Source organism: Haematobia irritans, chromosome 4 (genome assembly GCF_050003625.1).
Source record: "Haematobia irritans isolate KBUSLIRL chromosome 4, ASM5000362v1, whole genome shotgun sequence".
In the NCBI taxonomy this organism is placed as follows: Eukaryota; Metazoa; Arthropoda; class Insecta; order Diptera; family Muscidae; genus Haematobia; species Haematobia irritans.
This window is the reverse complement of record NC_134400.1, coordinates 189553899-189581619: the sequence shown is the minus strand read 5'-3', so window position 1 is coordinate 189581619 and position 27721 is coordinate 189553899. Positions and strand designations below refer to the sequence as shown.

Here is a 27721-nt window from a genome sequence, read left to right as displayed (position 1 = left end):
TTCTATAGAAATAAAATTTTGAAAAATTTTCTATAGAAAAAAATGTTGACAAAATTTTCTATAGAAATAAAATTTTGAAAAAAATTTTGTATAGAAATAAATGTTGACAAAATTTTTTATAGAAATAAAACATTGACAAAATTTTCTATAGAAACAAAACATTGACGAAATTTTCTATAGAAATAAAATTTTGACAAAATTTTCCACAGAAATAAAAATTTTGACAAAATTTTCTATAGAAATAAAATTTTGACAAAATTTTCTATAGAAATAAAAATTTTGACAAAATTTTCTATAGAAGTAAAACATTGACAAAATTTTCTATACAAATAAATTTTATCACAAAATTTTTCATAGAAATAAAATTTTGAAAAAATTTTCTATAGAAATAAAATTTTGAAAAATTTTCTATAGAAAAAAATGTTGACAAAATTTTCTATAGAAATAAAATTTTGAAAAAAAATTTGTATAGATATAAATGTTGACAAAATTTTTTATAGAAATAAAACATTGACAAAATTTTCTATAGAAATAAAACATTGACAAAATTTTCTATAGAAATAAAATTTTGACAAAATTTTCTATAGAAATAAAACTTTGACAAGATTTTCTATAGAAATATAAATTTCGACAAAATTTTCTATATAAATAAAAATTTTTACAAAATTTTCTATAGAAATAAATTTTATCACAAAATTTTTCATAGAAATAAAATTTTGAAAAAATTTTCTATAGAAATAAAATTTTGAAAAAAATTTCTATAGAAATAAAATGTTGACAAAATTTTCTATAGAAATAAAATTTTGAAAAAAATTTGTATAGAAATAAATTTTGACAAAATTTTCTATAGAAATAAAAATTTTGACAAAATTTTCTATAAAAATAAAAACTTTTACAAAATTTTCTATAGAAATAAAACTTTGACAAGATTTTCTATAGAAATAAAAATTTTGACAACATTTTCTATTGAAATAAATTTTATGACAAAATTTTCCATAGAAATAAAATTTTGACAAAAATGTCTATAGAAATAAAATTTTGACAAAAATGGCAATAGAAATAAAATTTTGACAACATTTTCTATAGAAATAAAAATTTTGACAAAATTTTCCATAGAAATAAAATTTTGACAAAAATGTCTATAGAAATAAAATTTTGACAAAATTTTCTATAGAAATAAACATTTTGACAAAATTTTCTATAGAAATACATTTTATGACAAAATTTTCCATAGAAATAAAATTTTGACAAAAATGTCTATAGAAATAAAATTTTGACAAAAATTTCTATAGGAATAAAAGTTGTACAAAATTTTCTATAGTAAATGACATTTTCTATTTTAAATAAAATTTGGACTAGATTTTCCACCACTGTAAACATGGTGTTAGTTACTCTATAATTATCATATACAATGTCCCTTTTATTGTAATAAAACTCAATTTGTTGGTGATTTTTTAAATTTTTTATAACATTTATAATATTGTTTTATTTATGTCGATAAATTTATATTTTAAATAACTAACTACATAGACATATACACAGAAAGAGCGCGATGACGATAATAATAAAAATATAACTAAAAATAAAAATATATCGTTATAAAATAATAGTAGTAATAAAAATAAATATAAAGAAAATTCCATGTTATTTGATAGACAAATAAAAAATTAAAAAAAGAAAAAAACAGGAAGTAATTAAATTCACATACTGCCATAAATTATTGAAAAATGAACAAAAAAAAATGTGGATAGATAAAATTTTTATGAATATCAATGGGTGGTCTCAATTGGAGATTGTAGATGATAATAATGGTTTGCTCAGGACCAATGTATGTTCAAAAAATATATACGAGTGGGGAAGGTTTCATAAATTATTCATCACATGTTGGTATAACCTTTTGTTTTTCTCCATTTCATAATAATAAAGGTGTACTATTTATTATACATATACTCTCAATTTTTAACATATTTTATAGATAAAATAAAAACAAAAAAGAACAAAATAGAAAAAAACGAAACAGTAGAGAAAAACCTAATACTATCCATACATAATAATTTTGTTTATTTACTATTTTTTTTAGTTTGAGAAGATTTTCATAGATTGTTTTCTGAAGCGTTTTTTTGCTATTGCATGGAAGAAATCCTTTTGTTTTCAGGGAGGGGGTTTTCTATTAAAATTAATCCACTTCTAATTTTCTAAAACTACCCACAACACCGGCATCAATTTCTCCACCATCGTTTCCGGCAAAACTTGCAGCATCTTTTGTAATTTCAATGTGCATATCATCCAAGGCCAATATTGTGGCTCGTTTTTGTTGCAATTTGAGTTTGAATTCTTTAATCATATCGGCCAGGGGAACAGTGCCACCATATTCTTTGGGCAGGATAGCAGGATTGATTTTACTCTTAAGGCCATCAATGTTTTTGTGGACCTAAAACAAGATAAAAAATTATAGAAGTTTTACAGCAATTATTAAAAAAAAAAATAATAATAATAAAATTATATTTTTTATGGAGAATTTTATTACAAATCGAATGACTGCGATTTAAATGGAATGTTAGTTTTCCCTATTTCAGTTTTTATACGCTAAGCCCCTATATTGGTAAAGATATAACAGCTTCCTATTGCTTGAAAATGTGATATATTATTTCCAGACTCCATGTATCTGGATCGACTCAAACATCCTGAACTGAATACTGAAAATCGACGTCTACCTCATTATGAGTTAAGATATACACAAGGTACGTATACATGCTGTGGCGACCATGAATACTGACCACGGTTGCCACTCCATTCAAAAATAATTTAGCAATATTTAAAGAAAATTTGACTACAAAAGTACCATATAAAAATTCTTATTTTACAGTTTTGGATTTATATAGAAAATTTTGTCACCATTTTATTTCTATAGAATATGTTCTCAAAAATTAATTTCTATAGAAAATTTTGTCAAAATTTTATTTCTATAGAATATGTTGACAACATTTTATTTCTATAGAAAATTTTGACAAGATTTTATTTCTATGTAGAAAATTTTATTTCTTTATTGAATATTTTCTCAAATTTTTATTTCTATATAGAAAACTTTGTCAAAATTTTATTTCTATTCAAAATTTTGTCAAAACCTTAGTTCTACAGAAAATTTTGTCAAAATCTTAGTTCTATAGAAAAATTTATCGACATTTTATTTCTATTGAAAATGTAGTCAAAATTTTATTCCTATCGAAAACTTTGTCAAAGTTTTATTCCTATAGAAAAATTTATCGAAATTTTTTTCCTCTAGAAAATGTCGTCATAATTTTATTTCTAAAGAAAATTTTGTCAAAATTTCATTTCTATAGAAAATGCTTGCCAAAATTTTATTTGTGTAAAAATTTTTTTTATTTTTTTTTTTTTTTTGAAATTTATTTTATTTTTTTTTTGAAATTTTGTCAAAAATTTTGTTCTATAGAAAATTGCAAAAAAAAAACAAAAATTTTGGTATAATTTTAATTCCAAAGACGATTTTGCCAAAATTTTATTTCTATAGAAATTTGTTTCAAAATTTTATTTCTATAGAAAATTTTTGCCAACATTTTATTTCAGTAAAAATTTTTGTCAAATTTTATTCCTATGGATAATTTTGTCATAAAATGTTTATTTCTATAGAAAATTTTGTAAAAATTTTTATTTCTGTAGAAAACTTTGTCACAATTTTTTTTATAGAAAATTTTGTCACAATTTTATTTCTATAGAAAATTTTGTCAAAATTTTATTTCTATAGAAAATTTTTGGTCAAATTTTAATTCCTATGGAAAATTTTGTCAAAATTTTATTTCTATAAAAAAATTTTGTCAAAATTTTATTTCTATAGAAAATTTTATCAAAATTTTATTTCTATATTAAATTTTGTCAAAATTTTATTTCTATATTAAATTTTGTCAAAATTTTATTTCTATAAAAAATTTTGTCAAAATTTTATTTCTATAGAAAGTTTTGTCAAAATTTTGTTTCTATAGAAAATTTTGTCAAATTTGTATTCATATGGAAAATTTTGGAAAAATTTTATTTCTATAGAAAATTTTGTCAAAATTTTAATTATACAGAAAATTTTATTTCCAAAGAAAATTTTGTAAAACTTTTAATTCTGTAGAAATTTTTGTCAAAATTTTATTTCTATAGAAAATTTTGGCAAATTTGTATTCATATGGAAATTTTTGTCAAAATTTTATTTCTATAGAAAATTTTGTCAAATTTTTATTCCTATGGAAAATTTTGTTAAAATTTTATTTCAATAGAATATTTTATCAAAATTTTATTTCTATAGAATATTTTATCGAAATTTTATTTCTACAGAAAATTTTGTTAAAATTTTATTTCTATAGAAAATTTTGTCAAAATTTTATTTCTATAGAAAATTTTGTCAAAATTTTATTTCTATAGAAAATATTGTAAAAAAAATTATTTCTATAGAATTTTTTGTCAAAATTTTATTTCTATAGAAAATTTTGTCAAAGTTTTATTCCTATGGAAAATTTTGTTAAAATTTTATTTCTATAGCATATTTTATCAAAATTTTATTTCTATAGAAAACTTTGTCAAAATTTTATTTATATAGAAAATTTTGTAAAAAATTTATTTCTATAGAATTTTTTTGTCAAAATTTTATTTCTATAGAACATTTTGTCAAATTTTTATTCCTATGGAAAATTTTGTTAAAATTTTATTTCTATAGAATATTTTATCAAAATTTTATTTCTATAGAAAATTTTTGCCAACATTTTATTTCAGTAAAAATTTTTGTCAAATTTTATTCCTATGGATAATTTTGTCATAAAATGTTTATTTCTATAGAAAATTTTGTAAAAATTTTTATTTCTGTAGAAAACTTTGTCACAATTTTTTTTATAGAAAATTTTGTCACAATTTTATTTCTATAGAAAATTTTGTCAAAATTTTATTTCTATAGAAAATTTTTGGTCAAATTTTAATTCCTATGGAAAATTTTGTCAAAATTTTATTTCTATAAAAAAATTTTGTCAAAATTTTATTTCTATAGAAAATTTTATCAAAATTTTATTTCTATATTAAATTTTGTCAAAATTTTATTTCTATATTAAATTTTGTCAAAATTTTATTTCTATAAAAAATTTTGTCAAAATTTTATTTCTATAGAAAGTTTTGTCAAAATTTTGTTTCTATAGAAAATTTTGTCAAATTTGTATTCATATGGAAAATTTTGGAAAAATTTTATTTCTATAGAAAATTTTGTCAAAATTTAAATTATACAGAAAATTTTATTTCCAAAGAAAATTTTGTAAAACTTTTAATTCTGTAGAAATTTTTGTCAAAATTTTATTTCTATAGAAAATTTTGGCAAATTTGTATTCATATGGAAATTTTTGTCAAAATTTTATTTCTATAGAAAATTTTGTCAAATTTTTATTCCTATGGAAAATTTTGTTAAAATTTTATTTCAATAGAATATTTTATCAAAATTTTATTTATATAGAATATTTTATCGAAATTTTATTTCTACAGAAAATTTTGTTAAAATTTTATTTCTATAGAAAATTTTGTCAAAATTTTATTTCTATAGAAAATTTTGTCAAAATTTTATTTCTATAGAAAATATTGTAAAAAAAATTATTTCTATAGAATTTTTTGTCAAAATTTTATTTCTATAGAAAATTTTGTCAAAGTTTTATTCCTATGGAAAATTTTGTTAAAATTTTATTTCTATAGCATATTTTATCAAAATTTTATTTCTATAGAAAACTTTGTCAAAATTTTATTTATATAGAAAATTTTGTAAAAAATTTATTTCTATAGAATTTTTTTGTCAAAATTTTATTTCTATAGAACATTTTGTCAAATTTTTATTCCTATGGAAAATTTTGTTAAAATTTTATTTCTATAGAATATTTTATCAAAATTTTATTTCTATAGAAAATTTTTGCCAACATTTTATTTCAGTAAAAATTTTTGTCAAATTTTATTCCTATGGATAATTTTGTCATAAAATGTTTATTTCTATAGAAAATTTTGTAAAAATTTTTATTTCTGTAGAAAACTTTGTCACAATTTTTTTTATAGAAAATTTTGTCACAATTTTATTTCTATAGAAAATTTTGTCAAAATTTTATTTCTATAGAAAATTTTTGGTCAAATTTTAATTCCTATGGAAAATTTTGTCAAAATTTTATTTCTATAAAAAAATTTTGTCAAAATTTTATTTCTATAGAAAATTTTATCAAAATTTTATTTCTATATTAAATTTTGTCAAAATTTTATTTCTATATTAAATTTTGTCAAAATTTTATTTCTATAAAAAATTTTGTCAAAATTTTATTTCTATAGAAAGTTTTGTCAAAATTTTGTTTCTATAGAAAATTTTGTCAAATTTGTATTCATATGGAAAATTTTGGAAAAATTTTATTTCTATAGAAAATTTTGTCAAAATTTAAATTATACAGAAAATTTTATTTCCAAAGAAAATTTTGTAAAACTTTTAATTCTGTAGAAATTTTTGTCAAAATTTTATTTCTATAGAAAATTTTGGCAAATTTGTATTCATATGGAAATTTTTGTCAAAATTTTATTTCTATAGAAAATTTTGTCAAATTTTTATTCCTATGGAAAATTTTGTTAAAATTTTATTTCAATAGAATATTTTATCAAAATTTTATTTCTATAGAATATTTTATCGAAATTTTATTTCTACAGAAAATTTTGTTAAAATTTTATTTCTATAGAAAATTTTGTCAAAATTTTATTTCTATAGAAAATTTTGTCAAAATTTTATTTCTATAGAAAATATTGTAAAAAAAATTATTTCTATAGAATTTTTTGTCAAAATTTTATTTCTATAGAAAATTTTGTCAAAGTTTTATTCCTATGGAAAATTTTGTTAAAATTTTATTTCTATAGCATATTTTATCAAAATTTTATTTCTATAGAAAACTTTGTCAAAATTTTATTTATATAGAAAATTTTGTAAAAAATTTATTTCTATAGAATTTTTTTGTCAAAATTTTATTTCTATAGAACATTTTGTCAAATTTTTATTCCTATGGAAAATTTTGTTAAAATTTTATTTCTATAGAATATTTTATCAAAATTTTATTTCTATAGAAAATTTTGTCAAATTTTTTTTCTATAGAAAATTTTGTCAAAATTTTATTTCTATAGAAAATTTTGTTAAAATAATATTTCTATAGAAAATTTTGTTAAATTTTTATTTCTATAGAAATTTTTGTCATATTTGTATTCCTATGGTAATTTTTGTCAAAATTTTATTTCTTTAGAAAATTTTGTCAAAATTTTATTTCTATAAAAAATTTTGTCAAAATTTTATTTCTATAAAAAATTTTGTCAATTTTTTTTTTCTATAGAAAATCTTGTCATAAAATTTATTTCTATAGGAAATTTTGTAAAAATTTTTATTTCTATAGAAAATTTTGTCAAAATTTTATTTCAATAGAAAATTTTGTCAAAATGTTATTTCCAAAGAAAATTTTGTAAAAATTTTATTTCTATAGAAATTTTTGTCAAAATTTTATTTCTATAGAAATTTTTGTCAAATGGGAAATTTTGGCAACATTTTATTCCTATAGAAAATTTTGTTAAAATTTTATTTCTATAGAAAATTTTGTTAAAATTTTATTTCTATAGAAAATTTTTGCCAAAATTTTATTTCTGTAAAAAATTTTATCAGAATTATATTTCTATAGAAAATTTTGTCATAAAATTTATTTCTATAGGAAATTTTGTAAAAATTTCTATTTCTATAGAAAATTTTGTCAAATTTGTATTCCTATGGAAATTTTTGTCAAAATTTTATTTCTATAGAAAATTTTTGGTCAAATTTTAATTCCTATGGAAAATTTTGTCAAAATTTTATTTCTATAAAAAATTTTGTCAAAATTTTATTTCTATAGAAAACGTTGTCAACATTTTATTTCTACAGAAAACTTTGTCAAAATTTTATTTCCAAAGAAAAGTTTGTAAAAATTTTATTTCTATAGAAATTTTTGTCAAAATTTTATTTCTATAGAAAATATTGTCAAATTTGTATTCCTATGGAAAATTTTGTTAAAATTTTATTTTTATAGAAAATTTTGTCAAAATTTTATTTCTATAGAAATTTTTATCAAAATTTTCTTTCTATAGAAATTTTTGTCAAAATTTTATTTCTATAGAAAATTTTGTCAAAATTTTGTTTCTATAGAAAATTTTTTCAAAATTTTATTTCTATAGAAAATTTTTTCAAAATTTTATTTCTAAGGAAAATTTTGTTAAAATTTCATTTCTATAGAAAATTTTTGCCAAAATTTTATTTCTGTAAAAAATTTTGTCAAATTTTTATTCCTATGGAAAATTTTGTCAAAATTTTATGTCTATAGAAAATTTTGTCAAATTTGTATTCCTATGGAAAATTTTGGCAAGATTTTATTCCTATAGAAAATTTTGTCAAAATAGCCGACTATCAAACCAATTTTCGGAAGGTTCAAGTGTAGTTCATTTTGGGTTGAGTGAATTACCCAAATTTATTCTGATAATTGGTTGATAGTTTTGCTGCAAGTAGAGGATGCTGATGAGTAATGTGGTAATTCCGAAACAGCTGTACATCCAACCAACCATCTTGTAGTCTATAGGACTTTGCCCATATAAATTTGACAAGCATACTTTTCCTCTGTTGGCTAAGCTACACTTGTAGTTTAGTCAATGCATGGCTTTAAGCTGTAATCAAGAACAACAATAATGATTGAAGAGAAACCAACAATAACAAACAAAACGAAAATTTTATTTCTATAGAAAATTTTGTCAAAATTTTATTTCTATAGAAAATTTTTGTCAAAATTTTATTTCTATTGAAAATTTTTACCATAATTTTATTTCTGTAAAAAATGTTGTCAAAATTTTATTTCTATAGAAAATTTTGTCAAAAATTTATTTCTATAGAAAATTTTTGTGAAAATTTTATTTCTATAAAAAATGTTTGCCAAAATTGTATTTCTGTAAAAAATGTTGTCAAATTTTTATTGATATCGAAAATTTTGTTAAAATTTTATTTCTGTAGAAAATTTTATTAAAATTTAATTTCTATAGAACATTTTTGCCAAAATTTTATTTCTTAAAAAATTTTGTCAAATTTTGATTCCTATGGAAAATTTTGTCAAAATTTTATTTCTATAGAAAATTTTGTCAAAATTTTATTTCTATAGAAAATTTTGTCAAAATTTTATTTCTATAGAAAATTTTGTCAAAATTTTATTTCTATAGAAAATTTTTACCAAAATTTTATTTCTATAGAAAATTTTTACCAAAATTTTATTTCTGTAAAAAATTTTGTCAAATTTTTATTCCTATGGAAAATTTTGTCAAAATTTTATATCTTTAGAAAATTTTGTCAAAATTTTATTTCTATAGAAAATTTTTGCCACAATTTTCTTTCTGTTAAAAATTTTGTCAAAAAAAATTTTTTTTTTTTGGAATATTGTCAGAAAATTGCAAAAAAAAAATACATTTCATTCTAATATACTTGGGGTTCCTTGTTGGACCTAGCCAATTCTACACACCCAGGAAAAATACTTTTCTCCCGAACACAAGTTTTAAAAACTGAAATTTGTCTTTCTTACAAAGATATATTTTTCGAAGCAAATTTGCCAAACTTTATACCAAGCAATTTAACGATTATTTCCAATTTGTTGTATTTGCTTTAAAAGAATATTTTTGTTACGGACAAAAAAAAACCTTATTTGTCTAAGATTTCGTTTCTGAGAATAGAAATCTCTACTTTCAGTGTAGTGTGTCAAGTTACCTCAGATTTTTTTTCACTTTGCTTAAAAATAATTTTACTTGTTAAAAAATAATTTTTTCAAATTGAGTTACCATTGACTTTTTATTCTGAGATATAGAAAATAAAAAATGTTAATGAGATTCGAAAAATTTTATTTGAAGAAACGGTTGTGAAATAAAATATTAAATAATTTCCTTTTTATTCCTGTGTTTTATTTCTCTCACAACAAAACATACTTCAATTGGTGACCCCGACAAGCCCGAGAACGCTCATCCATTGCTAAAGGACGAAAAGATTATGTTCCATAGCCCACAAAGAACTTCCATTACCATGCCAAATCAAGGTAACCGAGAAACACATGAAGACGTCCTTATACCGGGAGTGAATCCTCCATCTCCAGAACAAGGTAATAGGTCCATAAACCCTATCGATGATCCCTTGAACGCTGGACACCAAGAAATTGCAAGAGTGTCAGTCAAGATTCCTCCATTTTGGCGTAGCAATCCTGCTCTTTGGTTTAAGCAGGTCGAAAGCCAGTTTATCACATCCGGTATAGTAGCAGACCCCACTAAGTTTCACACAGTCGTTGGATCAATAGATGCTAGCATTCTGTCAGAAGTAAGTGACATAATAATAAATCCCCCAGAATCCAATATGTATGAAACTTTGAAGAGGAGCATACAAGAACGATTTATGGATTCGGAGGAAAAGCGATTAAAAAGGTTGATCCGAGAAATTGAAATAGGCGACAAGAAACCATCAACTTTACTTCGTGAAATGTCATCTTTAGCTGCAAATAAAGTTTCTGAAGAAGTACTCAAATCTCTATGGATGCAACGTTTACCTAAACAAACCCAAGTTATATTATCCGTAAGTAGTGAATCTTTGAATAAATTGGCACAAATGGCAGATAAAATTGCGGATACAGCCGAGCCATGGGACATCAACGCTATTGCATCAAGCTCATCGGAAGGTTCTTCATCATCCAAAATTCGAAATTTGGAAATGAAAATCGATGAATTGACTAAGAAAATCGAAGCTATGACCACGGGTTCCAGAAGCCGTTCTAAATCGAGAAGTCGGTCAAGCAACAATTCTAAAGGTAAGCCGTTGTGTTGGTTCCACTATAAGTTCCGAGAACAAGCAAGGAAATGTGTTAAGCCGTGTTCATTTCCGACAAATCTTTCATCGGAAAACTAGAAGGCACCCCGTTTATGGTGACGGACGGGGTTAGCCGAGAAATTGGTCGCCTATTTATACGTGATAATAAGCTCGATTATGAGTTTCTCATCGATACTGGCGCAGATGTCTCGGTATTCCCCGCAAGTTCGGCGGAAAAACAACTTAATGCATCAGCGCTTGAGTTGTTTGCTGCTAATCAATCTGCTATTAAGACCTATGGCACAGTACAATTATCCTTAAATTTGGGATTAAAAAGAAACTTTTCCTGGACGTTTATCCTGGCCGATGTCAACAGACCCATAATTGGTGCAGATTTTTTAAGTAATTATGGATTACTAGTCGACGTAAAAAATAATTGTCTTATTGACTGTTCCACAAAATCTGGAAGTAAAGGCACTTCATATTATGGGGAATTCCACTCTGTAAAATCGATTTCGGAAAGTTCTAAATTTTACACTCTACTGCAACAATTTCCCAATCTTACGCAAAATGATGGAAAAATTTCTAGTATCAAGCACTCTGTCAAACACCACATTGAGACCACGGGACCTCCTCTACATTCAAAGGCGAGAAGGCTCTCACCGGAAAAACTAAATATCGTGAAACGTGAATTTGATTTGATGCTCAAACAAGGAATTTGCCGACCATCCAAAAGTCCATGGGCAAGCCCTTTACATTTAGTCCAAAAGTCGAACGGAGAATGGCGGCCTTGTGGCGACTACAGGCGATTAAATGGTGTAACAACTCCCGATCGCTACCCGGTTCCTCATATACACGATTTTGGACACATGTTAAGCGGCAAGAAAATCTTTAGCAAGGTAGATCTCGTCAAGGCATACCATCAAATTCCCGTTGATGAAGCCGATATTGAGAAAACAGCCATAATTACCCCAATCGGCCTATTTGAGTTCCCAAGAATGACATTCGGGTTATGTAATGCGGCGCAATCCTTTCAGCGCTTTATCAACGAAGTTATCCAAGGCCTTGATTTTTGCTATGCTTACATTGACGACATTCTCATCGCGTCAGATAATGAAGAAGAACATATGGAGCATTTAAAAAAATTATTTCTGCGCTTTGCAAAGTTTGGTGTAACCATTAACAAGAACAAATCTGTCTTTGGTGTAACTGAAATTGAATTTTTGGGATACTTGGTTACAACAGAAGGAATAAAGCCTCTTCCAGCACGAGTGGAAGTCATAAAAAACCACAAATTGCCCGAAACTGAGAGGGATTTGCGTCGATTTTTAGGCATGCTGAACTTCTATCGTCGATTTATTCCCAATGCAGCTCAACAACAAGCTAGACTGAACTCAATTTTCTCCGGTAAGAAGAAGTCCAAACACTTGAAAATTCAATGGACAAACGATTTGATGGACGATTTTGAGCAATGTAAACAGCAATTGGCTAATGCAACACTTTTGGCACATCCGAGATACAATGCACCAACTTCACTTTGGATAGATGCATCAGATACTGGTATGGGTGGAGTGCTACAACAAATGGTGAATGGTGAGTGGAAACCAATTGCATTTTATTCAAAAAAATTAAACTCGGCTCAAACGAAGTACAGTACATATGATAAAGAACTCCTTGCAGCATATTCAGCTCTAAAACATTTTCAATATTTTTTGGAAGGTAGAGATTTTTTCATATGCACTGATCACAAGCCGTTGATTTATGCCTTCAAACAGAAACCCGAGAAATCTTCTCCACGCCAACTTAGGCATCTTGATTATATAAGTCAACATACGGAGTCATTCGAATTTTAATGAAATCCATCTTCCAAACTTACAATAATTCTTTTCTTCAGCTTTTCTGTCAACATCGATACGGCCAAATCAATAATCCTATTGGCATAATGAGGTATATTAATAAAATGCGTTTCCTTATGACGCATTGGTGTAGAATTCTGTATACACTTGAGAATACTTCGCAAATCTGTCAAGGACCAGAGACTAACAAAGCCCATATGCATACCACTCTCATCGTTAACATGAACATAACCAGCAACCTGAGATTCTTCATCATCCAATAATGCTTCACAGATCAACGAATGGATGCGGGCCATTTGTACCGATGTATAAGTGTAAGGATCAAATTTCGATGCCACCGATAGAATAATCTGACGACCCTGTTCATCACGCTGCGGCAATGGTACCAAATATCCATTATCGAATATTTCACTCAATGCTGGATCTTCAATGTCCAATTTGGAAAACCATTGGGGGAATAGTTGGCGTATGGTTAAATAACGTTCAAGCATTTCACAGGCAGCAGGTACTGAGAATTTCTTGGTGCGTAAAAATCTCAAAAGGAAAATGGTATCGGTGCGGCATTTCTTAATGTGGGGATGTTTGGCAATCCATTCACGAAATTGGGCCAAAGCTTGTTTGCGAATATTTTCATCTTCGTGGAGTTCTTCCTTGGCAATGGCTTTCAATTCGGGACTTAGGCTGCAGACATAGGGATCAAAGTCTTCACCATCTTTGGGGCCTGAGAGATGGGGTTGTTGCATAAGCTCGGTTTCCAACACTACGGAAAAAAAACAAAAAGGAAAAAAGAGTGAATAGAGATAAAATAAAGACTAAGAAGTTTTTTTTTTAATTATTAGATATAAATTGAATAAAAACTAAAATTAATAATTAATAATGATGACCTTATATACCCTTGAAAAATATCGTCTAACGATTATTGAGCGAAATGATTTATGATTCTATATGCCAATGAAGTTCATAAGAAAACTCTAAGGCAATTTTTTTTTCCCCTCTAATCTATACGAAGATGCATTTTTGTATGGCCTTCTTCTTATTTCCTAATATTATCGTTAACCTAATTTTGTTTGTTTTTTGTGGTTTTTAATTAATTTATTTAAGTTTCTCATTCTATTTTGTTTCACCGGTATCAAGTTCATGAATTTAGCTTACCATTTTTATGATAATAGTCTAATCACTTTTTGACCCCCTCCCCCACATTATTAGTCAGCAACCTAATAGCCCAGCATTCAAATCCAGACAAAATAGGTTTTTTATGTCTTGTGGTGCTTTTTTTTTTGAGTCAATAAACTTGATCGATTTTAATATGCTTAACTAACTATAGATTGTGTGGGATTGAAGCGAAGTAACATCACAACCTTGATTTATTTAAGTTCCATTTATGGATTTCTGATACTTATCAATATTCATTGTAGCACGTGATTTGAAAACATTTTATCGAGCAACTAAAACGCGACCAAAACTTTCAATGAATTATGCAAATATATCGAATTTTGGTCAGTTTATTTGATTCATGTGGGATTTGGAGGGGGAAATATTTAATATAATTTTTTGAAATTTTCAAAGCTCATTTCTGAAATGGGTCCACTTACGCTAAAACAAAACTATGAGTCAACAGGGTGGCTAATATGTATAGCAACCAACTTCAAGTAGCAATCTAATTGTTGGAAACCGGTGTGAGTTAGATAAACACAAGGTTGCCACGCGATCCAAAAATAATCTGCCAAAATTTGTAGAAACTTTTACCTAAAAACCACCAAATAAAATCTAATATTTTTCAGTTTGGTATTTCTATAGAAAATTTTGTCAAAATTTATTTCTATAAATAACTTTTTTCGTAGAAAATTTAGTCAAAATTTTATTTCTATAGAAAATTTTGTCAACATTTTATTTCTATAGAAAAGTTTGTCAAAATTTTATTTCTATAGAAAATGTTGTCAAAATTTTATTTCTATAGAAAATTTTGTCAAAATTTTAGTTCTATAGAAAATTTTGTCAAAATTTTATTTCTATAGAAAATATTTCAAAATTTTATTTCCATAGAATATTTTGTCAAAATTTGAATTCTATAGAAAATGTTGTCAAAATTTTATTTCTATAGAAAATGTTGTCAAAATTTTACTTCTATAGAAAAGGTTGTCAAAATTTTATTTCTATAGAATATTTTGTCAAAATTTTATTTCTATAGAAAATTTTTCCAAAATTTTTGTTTCTATAGAAAAATTTTGTCTAAATTTTATTTCTATAGAAAAATTTTTTAAAATTTTATTTCTATAGAAAATTTTGTCAAAATTTTTTTTCTATAGAAAATTTTGTCAAAATTTTTTTTCTATAGAAAATTTTGTCAAAATTTTTTTTCTATAGAAAATTTTGTCAAAATTTTATTTCTATAGAAAATTTTTCAAAATTTTATTTCTAAAGAAAATTTTGAAAAAATTTTATTTCCATAGAAAATTTTGTCAAAATTTTATTTCTATAGAAAATTTTGAAAATTTTTTATTTCTATAGAAAGTTTTGTCAAAATTTGAATTCCATAGAAAATTTTGTCAAAATTTGAATTCTATAGAAAATTTTGTCAAAATTTGAATTCTATAGAAAATTTTGTCAACATTTTATTTCTATAGAAAATTTTGTCATACTTTTATTTCCATAGAAAATTTTGTCAAAATTTTATTTCTATAGAAAATTTTGTCAAAATTTGAATTCTACAGAAAATTTTGAAAACATTTTATATCTATAGAAAATTTTGTCAAAATTTTATTTCCATAGAAAATTTTGTCAAAATTTTACTTCTATAGAAAATTTTGTCAAAATTTTTATTTCTATAAAAAATTTTGTTAAAATTTTATTTCTATAGAAAAGTTTTTCAAAATTTTATTTCTATAAAAAATTTTGAAAAAATTTTATTTCTAGAAAATTTTGTCAAAATTTTATTTCTATAGAAAATTTTGTCAAAATTTTTATTTCTATAGAAAATTTTGTCAAAATTTTATTTTTATAGAAAATTTTGTCAAAATTTTATTTCTATAAAAAATTTTGTCAAAATTTTATTTCTTTAAAAAATTTCGTCAAAATTTTATTTCTATAGAAAATTTTGTCAAAATTTTATTTCTATAGAAAATTTTGTCAAAATGTTATTTCTATAGAAATTTTTGTCAAAATTTTATTTCTATACAAAATTCTTCAAAATTTTATTTCTATAGAAAATTTTGAAAAAATATTATTTCTATAGAAATATCTGTCAAAATTGTATTTCTATAGAACATTTTATCAAAATTTAATTTCTATAGAAAATTTTATCAAAATTTTATTTCTATAGAAAATTTTGTCAACATTTTATCTCTATAGAAAATTTTGTCAAAATTTTATTTCTACAGAAAATGTTGTCAAGATTTTATTTCTATTGAAAAAGTTGTCAAAATTTTATTTCTATAGAAAGTTTTGTCAAAATTTTATTTCATATTTGTTGTTTTGATTTCAGCTTTAAAACCATTGTGTTGACTAAATTACAAGAGTAGCTTAACCAACAGAGGAAAAGAATGTTTGTCAAATTTATTTGGGCAAAGCCCTATAGACTGCAAGATGGTTGGATGGACGCACGTTTCAGAATTACCACAAGTAGAGGATGCTGATGAGGAATGTGGTAATTCCGAAACGTGCGTCCATCCAACCATCTTGCAGTCTATAGGGCTTTGCCCAAATAAATTTAACAAACATTCTTTTCCACTGTTGGTTAAGCTACTCTTGTAGTTTATTCAACACAATGGTTTTAAAGCTGAGATCAAAACAACAAATATGATTGAAGTACAAACCCGCAATAAAAAACAAAACACGACAATTTTATTTCTTTAGAAAATTTTGTCAATATTTTATTTCTATAGAAAATTTTGTCAAAATTTTATTTCTATAAAAATTTTGTTAACATTTTGTCAAAACTTTATTTCTATAGAAAATTTTGTTGAAATTTTATTTCTATAGAAAATTTTGTCAAAATTTTATTTCTATAGAAAATTTTGTCAAAATTTTATTTCTATAGAAAATTTTGTCAAAATTTGAATTCTATAGAAAATTTTGTCAAAATTTGAATTCTATAGAAAATTTTGTCAAAATTTTATTTCTATAGAAAATTTTGTCAAAATTTTATTTCAGCAGAGTCGGCCGATGGTCACTTTCCGCTCTTACTCATCGACCGTGGGGCCAAAATAAATATCGGGAAAATGTTTCCAACAGGTCTCAGCACCATCGCACTCAGCACGCTTCAAGCAAGAATGGATTGAAAAGGACGTTCCTTACATTTTTTCTACACCACGTTCCTTACATTTTTTCTACACCACAATGGCAACCAAAATCTCCGGATCTCAACCATAATTTTTTATACCCATTCCGTTTGTAACACATAGCGCCCATATAAATCGATCACCAGATTTGACCTCCGGAACCTCTTGTAGGAGTAAAATTCGTCCGATTCGATTGATATTTGGTACATTGCGCTAGTATATGACCGCTAAAAACGATACCGAAATTGGTCCATATGGGTCTATAGTTATATATATCAGATCCCCAATCACACAAAAATTGGTCCATATCGCCAAAAATAATCTACAACAATTTTATTGCTATAGAAAATTTGTTAAAAATTTTGTTAAGATTTTATTTCTATAGAAAATTTTGTCAAAATTCTATTTCTATAGAAAATTTTTTCAAAATTTTATTTCTATAGAAAATTTTGTCAAAATTTTATTTCTATAGAAAATTTTGTTAAAATTCTATTTCTATAGAAAATTTTGTCAAATTGGTCCATATGGGTCTATAGTTATATATATCAGATCCCCAATCACACAAAAATTGGTCCATATCGCCAAAAATAATCTACCACAATTTTATTGCTATAGAAAATTTGTTAAAAATTTTGTTAAGATTTTATTTCTATAGAAAATTTTGTCAAAATTCTATTTCTATAGAAAATTTTTTTCAAAATTTTATTTCTATAGAAAATTTTGTCAAAATTTTATTTCTATAGAAAATTTTGTTAAAATTCTATTTCTATAGAAAATTTTGTCAATTTTTTTTTTTTTTTTTTTTTTTTTTTCTGTAGAAAATTTTGTCAAAATTTTATTTCTATAGAAAATTTTGTCAAAATTTTATTTCTATAAAAAATTTTGTCAAAATTTTATTACTATAAAAAAATTTGTCAAAATTTTATTTCTTTAGAAAATTTTGTCAAAATTTTATTTCTATAGAAAAGTTTGTCAAAATTTTATTTCTATAGAAAATGTTGTCAAAATTTTATTTCTATAGAAAATTTTGTCAAAATTTTAGTTCTATAGAAAATTTTGTCAAAATTTTATTTCTATAGAAAATATTTCAAAATTTTATTTCCATAGAATATTTTGTCAAAATTTGAATTCTATAGAAAATGTTGTCAAAATTTTATTTCTATAGAAAATGTTGTCAAAATTTTACTTCTATAGAAAAGGTTGTCAAAATTTTATTTCTATAGAATATTTTGTCAAAATTTTATTTCTATAGAAAATTTTTCCAAAATTTTTGTTTCTATAGAAAAATTTTGTCTAAATTTTATTTCTATAGAAAAATTTGTCAAAATTTTATTTCTATAGAAAATTTTGTCAAAATTTTTTTTCTATAGAAAATTTTGTCAAAATTTTTTTTCTATAGAAAATTTTGTCAAAATTTTTTTTCTATAGAAAATTTTGTCAAAATTTTATTTCTATAGAAAATTTTTCAAAATTTTATTTCTAAAGAAAATTTTGAAAAAATTTTATTTCCATAGAAAATTTTGTCAAAATTTTATTTCTATAGAAAATTTTGAAAATTTTTTATTTCTATAGAAAGTTTTGTCAAAATTTGAATTCCATAGAAAATTTTGTCAAAATTTGAATTCTATAGAAAATTTTGTCAAAATTTGAATTCTATAGAAAATTTTGTCAAAATTTTATTTCTATAGAAAATTTTGTCATACTTTTATTTCCATAGAAAATTTTGTCAAAATTTTATTTCTATAGAAAATTTTGTCAAAATTTGAATTCTACAGAAAATTTTGAATACATTTTATATCTATAGAAAATTTTGTCAAAATTTTATTTCCATAGAAAATTTTGTCAAAATTTTACTTCTATAGAAAATTTTGTCAAAATTTTTATTTCTATAAAAAATTTTGTTAAAATTTTATTTCTATAGAAAAGTTTTTCAAAATTTTATTTCTATAAAAAATTTTGAAAAAATTTTATTTCTAGAAAATTTTGTCAAAATTTTATTTCTATAGAAAATTTTGTCAAAATTTTTATTTCTATAGAAAATTTTGTCAAAATTTTATTTTTATAGAAAATTTTGTCAGAATTTTAGTTCTATAAAAAATTTTGTCAAAATTTTATTTCTTTAAAAAATTTCGTCAAAATTTTATTTCTATAGAAAATTTTGTCAAAATTTTATTTCTATAGAAAATTTTGTCAAAATGTTATTTCTATAGAAATTTTTGTCAAAATTTTATTTCTATACAAAATTCTTCAAAATTTTATTTCTATAGAAATTTTGAAAAAATATTATTTCTATAGAAATATCTGTCAAAATTGTATTTCTATAGAACATTTTATCAAAATTTAATTTCTATAGAAAATTTTATCAAAATTTTATTTCTATAGAAAATTTTGTCAACATTTTATCTCTATAGAAAATTTTGTCAAAATTTTATTTCTACAGAAAATGTTGTCAAGATTTTATTTCTATTGAAAAAGTTGTCAAAATTTTATTTCTATAGAAAGTTTTGTCAAAATTTTATTTCATATTTGTTGTTTTGATTTCAGCTTTAAAACCATTGTGTTGACTAAATTACAAGAGTAGCTTAACCAACAGAGGAAAAGAATGTTTGTCAAATTTATTTGGGCAAAGCCCTATAGACTGCAAGATGGTTGGATGGACGCACGTTTCAGAATTACCACAAGTAGAGGATGCTGATGAGGAATGTGGTAATTCCGAAACGTGCGTCCATCCAACCATCTTGCAGTCTATAGGGCTTTGCCCAAATAAATTTAACAAACATTCTTTTCCACTGTTGGTTAAGCTACTCTTGTAGTTTATTCAACACAATGGTTTTAAAGCTGAGATCAAAACAACAAATATGATTGAAGTACAAACCCGCAATAAAAAACAAAACACGACAATTTTATTTCTTTAGAAAATTTTGTCAATATTTTATTTCTATAGAAAATTTTGTCAAAATTTTATTTCTATAAAAATTTTGTTAACATTTTGTCAAAACTTTATTTCTATAGAAAATTTTGTTGAAATTTTATTTCTATAGAAAATTTTGTCAAAATTTTATTTCTATAGAAAATTTTGTCAAAATTTTATTTCTATAGAAAATTTTGTCAAAATTTGAATTCTATAGAAAATTTTGTCAAAATTTGAATTCTATAGAAAATTTTGTCAAAATTTTATTTCTATAGAAAATTTTGTCAAAATTTTATTGCAGCAGAGTCGGCCGATGGTCACTTTCCGCTCTTACTCATCGACCGTGGGGCCAAAATAAATATCGGGAAAATGTTTCCAACAGGTCTCAGCACCATCGCACTCAGCACGCTTCAAGCAAGAATGGATTGAAAAGGACGTTCCTTACATTTTTTCTACACCACGTTCCTTACATTTTTTCTACACCACAATGGCAACCAAAATCTCCGGATCTCAACCATAATTTTTTATACCCATTCCGTTTGTAACACATAGCGCCCATATAAATCGATCACCAGATTTGACCTCCGGAACCTCTTGTAGGAGTAAAATTCGTCCGATTCGATTGATATTTGGTACATTGCGCTAGTATATGACCGCTAAAAACGATACCGAAATTGGTCCATATGGGTCTATAGTTATATATATCAGATCCCCAATCACACAAAAATTGGTCCATATCGCCAAAAATAATCTACAACAATTTTATTGCTATAGAAAATTTGTTAAAAATTTTGTTAAGATTTTATTTCTATAGAAAATTTTGTCAAAATTCTATTTCTATAGAAAATTTTTTCAAAATTTTATTTCTATAGAAAATTTTGTCAAAATTTTATTTCTATAGAAAATTTTGTTAAAATTCTATTTCTATAGAAAATTTTGTCAAATTGGTCCATATGGGTCTATAGTTATATATATCAGATCCCCAATCACACAAAAATTGGTCCATATCGCCAAAAATAATCTACCACAATTTTATTGCTATAGAAAATTTGTTAAAAATTTTGTTAAGATTTTATTTCTATAGAAAATTTTGTCAAAATTCTATTTCTATAGAAAATTTTTTTCAAAATTTTATTTCTATAGAAAATTTTGTCAAAATTTTATTTCTATAGAAAATTTTGTTAAAATTCTATTTCTATAGAAAATTTTGTCAATTTTTTTTTTTTCTGTAGAAAATTTTGTCAAAATTTTATTTCTATAGAAAATTTTGTCAAAATTTTATTTCTATAAAAAATTTTGTCAAAATTTTATTACTATAAAAAAATTTGTCAAAATTTTATTTCTTTAGAAAATTTTGTCAAAATTTTATTTCTATAGAAAATTTTGTCAAAATTTTATTTCTTTAGAAAATTTTGTCAAAATTTTATTTCTATAGAAAACTTTGTCAAAATTTTATTTCTTTAGAAAATTTTGTCAAAATTTTATTACTATAAAAAATTTTGTCAAAATTTTATTTCTTTAGAAAATTTTGTCAAAATTTTATATCTATAGAAAATTTTGTCAAAATTTTATTTCTTTAGAAGGGAGCCACCGTGGTGCAATGGTTAGCATGCCCGCCTTGCATACACAAGGTCGTGGGTTCGATTCCTGCTACGACCGAACACCAAAAAGTTTTTCAGCGGTGGATTATCCCACCTCAGTAATGCTGGTGACATTTCTGAGGGTTTCAAAGCTTCTCTAAGTGGTTTCACTAGAATGTGGAACGCCGTTCGGACTCGGCTATAAAAAGGAGGTCCCTTGTCATTGAGTTTAACATGGAATCGGGCAGCACTCAGTGATAAGAGACAAGTTCACCACTGTGGTATCACAATGGACTGAATAGTCTAAGTGAGCCTGATACATCGGGCTGCCACATAACCTAACCTAACCTAACCTAACCTATATCTTTAGAAAATTTTGTCAAAATTTTATTTCTTTAGAAAATTTCGTCAAAATTTTATTTCTTTAGAAAATTTTTTCAACATGTTATTGATCCATAGGTCCATAATTATATATAGCCCCCACATAAACCGATCCCCATATTTGACTTCCTCGGAGGAACAAATTTCATCCGATTCGGTTGAAATTTGCTATGTTGTGTAAGTATATGGCCACTAAAAACCATGCAAAAATTTTTCCATATCGGTCCATAATCCGGAGGCTCTTGGAGGAGCAAAAAAAATAATAATAATAATAATATATAGCTGAGTATTTACAGTTGTGCAGTGATGGCATAGAGTATACCAAATTATTCGAATTTCGGTATTTATTTTTAAATAAAACCGGTTAGCTTCATGAATATTTATTTATTTTTTTTTTTGTTTTTTGCTACTACATACTATAATATATTTTTTTGCATAGTATATTTTAATATTTTATTAAAAAAAAAAGACATAAACTTTTTTTTTATTGAAAAGAGAGACAAAGTGGGAATACATCCGATTTATCATTGTCACATTTTAAAAACAAACAAATTTTAATGGAAGAAAATGAAAATCAAAACAAAAATCAAATGAAGGTTAATTGATCTTAAAAAAGATATAGCAATACGAAGAACAAACTAAATATGTTAATACTAACATCTTTTATAAGGGCAAAAAAATATAGCAAAGATCATGCCACAAGATAATGCAATAAGTCATGAAAAAAAAATTAAAAATAAAATAAGAAAATTTTAAAATAACAAATTTTTAAAATAAACCCCAACCTTACAGAAATATGAACATGGTCAGGCGTCTGGTAAATGATTTGACCTAAATTCAAGTACACTAACCCTTTACTATATATTCTGTAATCAAAAACAACAACAGCAAAAACTACCAAACGACCTTCACACATTATCATTATTCGAGTTTTTCATTTTGATCTTATATGGTTTTATGGTTTTTGCCTTTTCTTGTTTGTTCCCTTTTCAAGCGTAAAACAAACATTTATGTATGGTATACTGAAAGCTCCATTTTACCTCCATTGGTTGATGGTAACACTACTTTAATATTAAGCCCCATAAACAAACAAGACAAGAGAAGGCAATACTTCTCTTTGAAAGCAATAGCATTTCATGCCAATGTTGCTTACTGATAATCCAGCAGTGAAGTGACTGCGTAACAGAAGCCAAAAAAAAAATTACATCATGACCCAATAGACTCTGAACAGTTGGTCTATTGCTTTTGGGAATTCAAAACTGGTCTTTAAAATAATCCACACATTACTTGCATACGTGAGTGCGTTAGCCCAAATACTACAATAATGTGCGTCGGGAAGAGATTGAAAGAAATTGCCTTCCTTGTGAATATCTTAAAAACACTCACTCTCCCAAATGTAAGTATGAGTAAGAGAGAAGAAAGAGCGAAAAAGCAATGCATTGTTCATATTGACTCAATCAATAGATTTGAGTCAAAGAAAGAGTAATAAAAAGCATAGATTGCAAATTACATAGATTTAATTTTTATTTTATAACAAAACCTTGTTTAATATTAAAACAAAACTCTACTTGTATTTAATTCCTTTTGCATTGCCCTTTGCCAATAATTATAGGATTTCTTAATTAAATTATTAATATCACTGTAGACTTCCGCTGCCTCCTAAAGCCCCACGGTCTCACGAATTTCCTTAGGATTACAAAACTGCTAATAAATTTAATCTATAATTTGCCTATTTATTAAGAAAATTTTTTATAAATACCTTATATTTAACACCGTTTATTATAAATACCCACATTAAAAAGAGGAACCGATTAACTTTGTGCCATAAATGCAATATGTTAATATTAACAGGGCAATATTTTTTCTATGGAAAGTGTTTTAATTATTAGTTAGTTGAGCTCTATATAATTAACATAATTCATGTTATTGTATTAAATACCATAATTAATGTTTTATTTGCTTCTAAACTATCATCAAACGTAAAACCCGGAGGAATTTAAGATGCTAATATTGGCTTAAGCCCTATGTCCGATTTTCGCTCATATCTTTATACCCTTCACCACTACTGTGGTACAGGGTATAATAAGTTTGTGCATTTGTATGTAACGCCAAGAAGGAGTAATCATAGACCAACCTTTTAGTATACGGATCGGCTGAGAATTAAATTCTGAGTCGATTTAGCGATGTCCGTCTGTCTCTCTGTCTGTCTGTCCGTCTGTCTGTCTGTTGATGTATTTTTGTGTGCAAAGTACAGCTCGCAGTTTTAGTCCGATTGTCCTAAAATTTGGTATAGGGTCCTGTTTCGGCTCAAAGACGATCCCTATTGATTTTGGAAAAAATCGGTTCAGATTTAGATATAGCTGTCATATATATTTTTCACCGATCTGGTCATAATTGGCGTATATATCAACCGATCTCAAATTCCGTACATCCGAATATTTTATGGGTTTCCGAAAAACTTGCAAAATATCAGCCAAATCGGTTCAGATTTAGATATAGCTCCCATATATAGCTTTCGCCCGATTTACACTCATTTGCCCACAGAGGCCAATTTTTTGCTCCGATTTAGTTGAAATTTTGCACAGAGAGTAGAATTAGCGTTGTAACTATGCGTGCTAAATTTGGGTGAAATCGGTTCAGATTTGGATATATCTCCCATATATAGCTTTCGCCCGATTTACACTCATATGACCACAGAGGCCAATTTTTTGCTCCGATTTAGTTGAAATTTTGCACAGGGAGTAGAATTAGCATTGTAGCTATGCGTGCCAAATTTGGTTGAAATCGGTTCAGATTTAGATATAGCTCCCATATATATGTTTTTCTGATTTCGACAAAAATGGTCAAAATACCAACAATTTCCTTGTAAAATCGCCACTGCTTAGTCCAAAAGTTGTAAAAATGACTCTAATTTTCCTAAACTTCTAATACATATATATCGAGCGATAAATCAGAAATAAACTTTTGCAAAGTTTCCTTAAAATTGCTTCAGATTTAAATGTTTCCCATATTTTTTTTACTAACATTGTGTTCCACCCTAGTGCATTAGCCGACTTAAATTTTGAGTCTATAGATTTTGTAGAAGTCTATCTAATTCGGTCCAGATCGAGTGATATTTAAATGTATGTATTTGGGACAAACCTTCATATATAGCCCCCAACACATTTGACGGATGTGATATTGTATCGAAAATTTAGATCTACAAAGTGGTGCAGGGTATAATATAGTCGGCCCCGCCCGACTTTAGACTTTCTTTACTTGTTTTAATTTATTATTTGTTATTTCCTGATTTAAGTTTTCTATACCATTAAACTAATTTTAACGTAAATGATTTTAGCCAATTTCTGCTTGGGGTATTATTTTTGTGATATCGGCTAGATGCCAGCGTTTGTAATACGGTTTAGTTAAAAATTTCTAAAAATTTTCTAAAATTAACCAGAAGTTTTCTTCCTGGTGGGTTCACTGTTTTTTTCAAAACAGTTGAGTCTGTCAACAAACCCTGTCAAATTTTATTTGATTCAAACCACAAATTATCCTACAACATCTTAAAATATTTACCATGCCCTCTAAATGTAGCCATGATTTGAATGAAATCGAAACAAAATGAGCGAAAATAATAAACTTTTTTCTTTAATTTTAATATATTCAAGGTCCCATAAACTATGTTCTGTATTGGGGCATAACATTGTAAAATGCTGCCAGGCTATGCACAAATACCTGTTACAATAATTGGCATAAATATTAAAATCTTAAGGTCAACACAATTTTTATTACAATTGTGAATCTTATAGGCTATGAACACTTTCATAATTGCATGAAGTGGTCAATATTTCTAAAGTTTTTTTTCAATTACTGATGATAATATAAAGTCGTAAAATTCAAAAGAATTTCTCAATTTGACATATCATTGGAATTTTTTTTTTTTTATGAAATAATTTGACAAAAACATTCTTAAATGTGCTTCTCAGGCATAATTAGTAATTTTTAATAACATAACTTATATGCCTCATATTTTATGAGACTTATCGAAATACATTACAAACACGGTTGCCACTCGTGCCAAAAATAATCGACCAAAATTAAAAGAAAATTGTACCAAAAACAGCCAAAAAATTATGTCAAAATTTTAATTCTATATAAAATTTTGTCAAAATTTCATTTCTATAGAAAATTATGTGAACATTTTATTTCAATAGAAAATTATGTGAAAATTTTATTTCTATAAAAAACAAAAATCGGCAAAATTTTATTTCTAAAGAAAATTTTGTCAAAATTTTATTTCTATGTAAAATTTTGTCAAAATTTTATTTCTATAGAAAATTTTGTTAAAAATTTTATTTCTATAGAAAATTTTGTTAAAAATTTTATTTCTGTAGAAAATTTTGTTAAAAATGTTATTTCTATAGAAAATTTTTGTCAAAATGTTACTCCTATGGCAAATTTTCTCAAATTTTTATTTCTATAAAAAATTTTGTCGACATTTTATTTTTATAGAAAATTTTGTCCAAATTTCATTTTTATAGAGATATTTTTATCAAAATTTTATTTCTATAGAAAATTTTGTCAAAATTTTATTTCAAAAGAAATTTTGTCAAAACTTTATTTGTATGGAAAATTTTGTCACAACTTTATTTCTATAGAAATTTTTGTCAAAATTGTTTGTACGAATTTATTTCGGTATAAGCCGTCTACCATGTAAAACCTTTTTTTCTTAAGGTTCAAGTGTGGTTCATTGTTGGGATTAATGAACTGCCTGAATTTATTCTGATAATTGGTTGATAGTTATGCTGCAAGTAGAGGATGCTGATGAGGAATGTGGTAATTCCGAAACGTGCGTCCATCCAACCATCTTGCAGTCTATAATAAATAAATGTGACAAACATTCTTTTACTCTGTTGGTAAAGCTACACTTGTAGTTTAGTCAATGTATGGATTTAAGCTGAAATAAAAAACAACAACAATGCTTAAAGAACAAAACCAAAATTTAAAATTTATTTCTATAGAAAATTTACTCAAAATTTTATTTCTATAGAAATTTCGTCAAAATTTTATTTCTATAGAAAATTTTGTCAAATTTTTATTTCTATAAAAAATTTTGCCAAAATTTTTATTTCTATAAAAAAATTTGTCTAAATTTTCTTTCTATAGAAAATTTTGTCAATATTTTATTTCTATAGAAATTTTTGTCAAAATTTTATTTCTATAGAAAATTTCGTCAAAATTTTATTTCTATAGAAAATTATGACAATTTTTTTTAAAAACAATTTTGTTAAAAATTTTATTTCTATAGAAAATTTTCTAAAAAATTTTATTTCTATAGAAAAAGTTTGCTTAAAATTGTACTTCTATAGAAAAATTAGTCAAAATGTTATTTCTATAGAAATTTTGTCAAAATTTTACTTCTATGGAAAATTTTGTCAAATTTTTATTTCTATAGAAAATTTTGCTAAAATTTTATTTCTATAGAAAATTTTGCTAAAATTTTCTTTCTATAGAAAATTGTGTCAAAATTTTATTTCAAACGAAATTTTGTCAAAACTTTATTTGTATGGAAAATTTTGTCACAACTTTATTTCTATAGAACATTTTGTCAAAATTTTACTTCTATGGAAAGTTTTGTCAAATTTTTATTTCTATAAAAAATGTTGTTAAGATTTTCTTTCTATAGAAAATTTATTCAATATTTTATTTCTATAGAAATTTTTATCAAAATTGTAATTCTATAGAAAATTTCGTCAAAATTTTATTTCTATAGAAAATTTTGTCAAAATTTTATTTTTATAGAAAATTTTGTTAAAAATTTTATTTCTATAGAAAGTTTTCTTAAAAATTTT

The 27721-nt window shown here is 24.5% G+C and overlaps 1 protein-coding gene across 1 annotated transcript in view; it reads right to left on the bottom strand.

Annotated features, from left to right (window-relative positions):
• Nucleotides 1–1439: 1439 nt before the first annotated feature.
• Nucleotides 1440–27721, bottom strand: part of LOC142234246 (clavesin-1) — a 47938-nt gene continuing 21656 nt past the window's right edge. Inside the window, exons 2-3 of the mRNA XM_075305332.1 lie at nt 12759–13498; nt 1440–2431 (exon numbers count right to left, since the gene is read on the bottom strand). Of these exons, the coding sequence (XP_075161447.1) occupies nt 2177–2431; nt 12759–13498 (995 nt within the window). The 3' untranslated portion in view covers nt 1440–2176. The remainder of the gene's footprint in view (nt 2432–12758; nt 13499–27721) is intronic.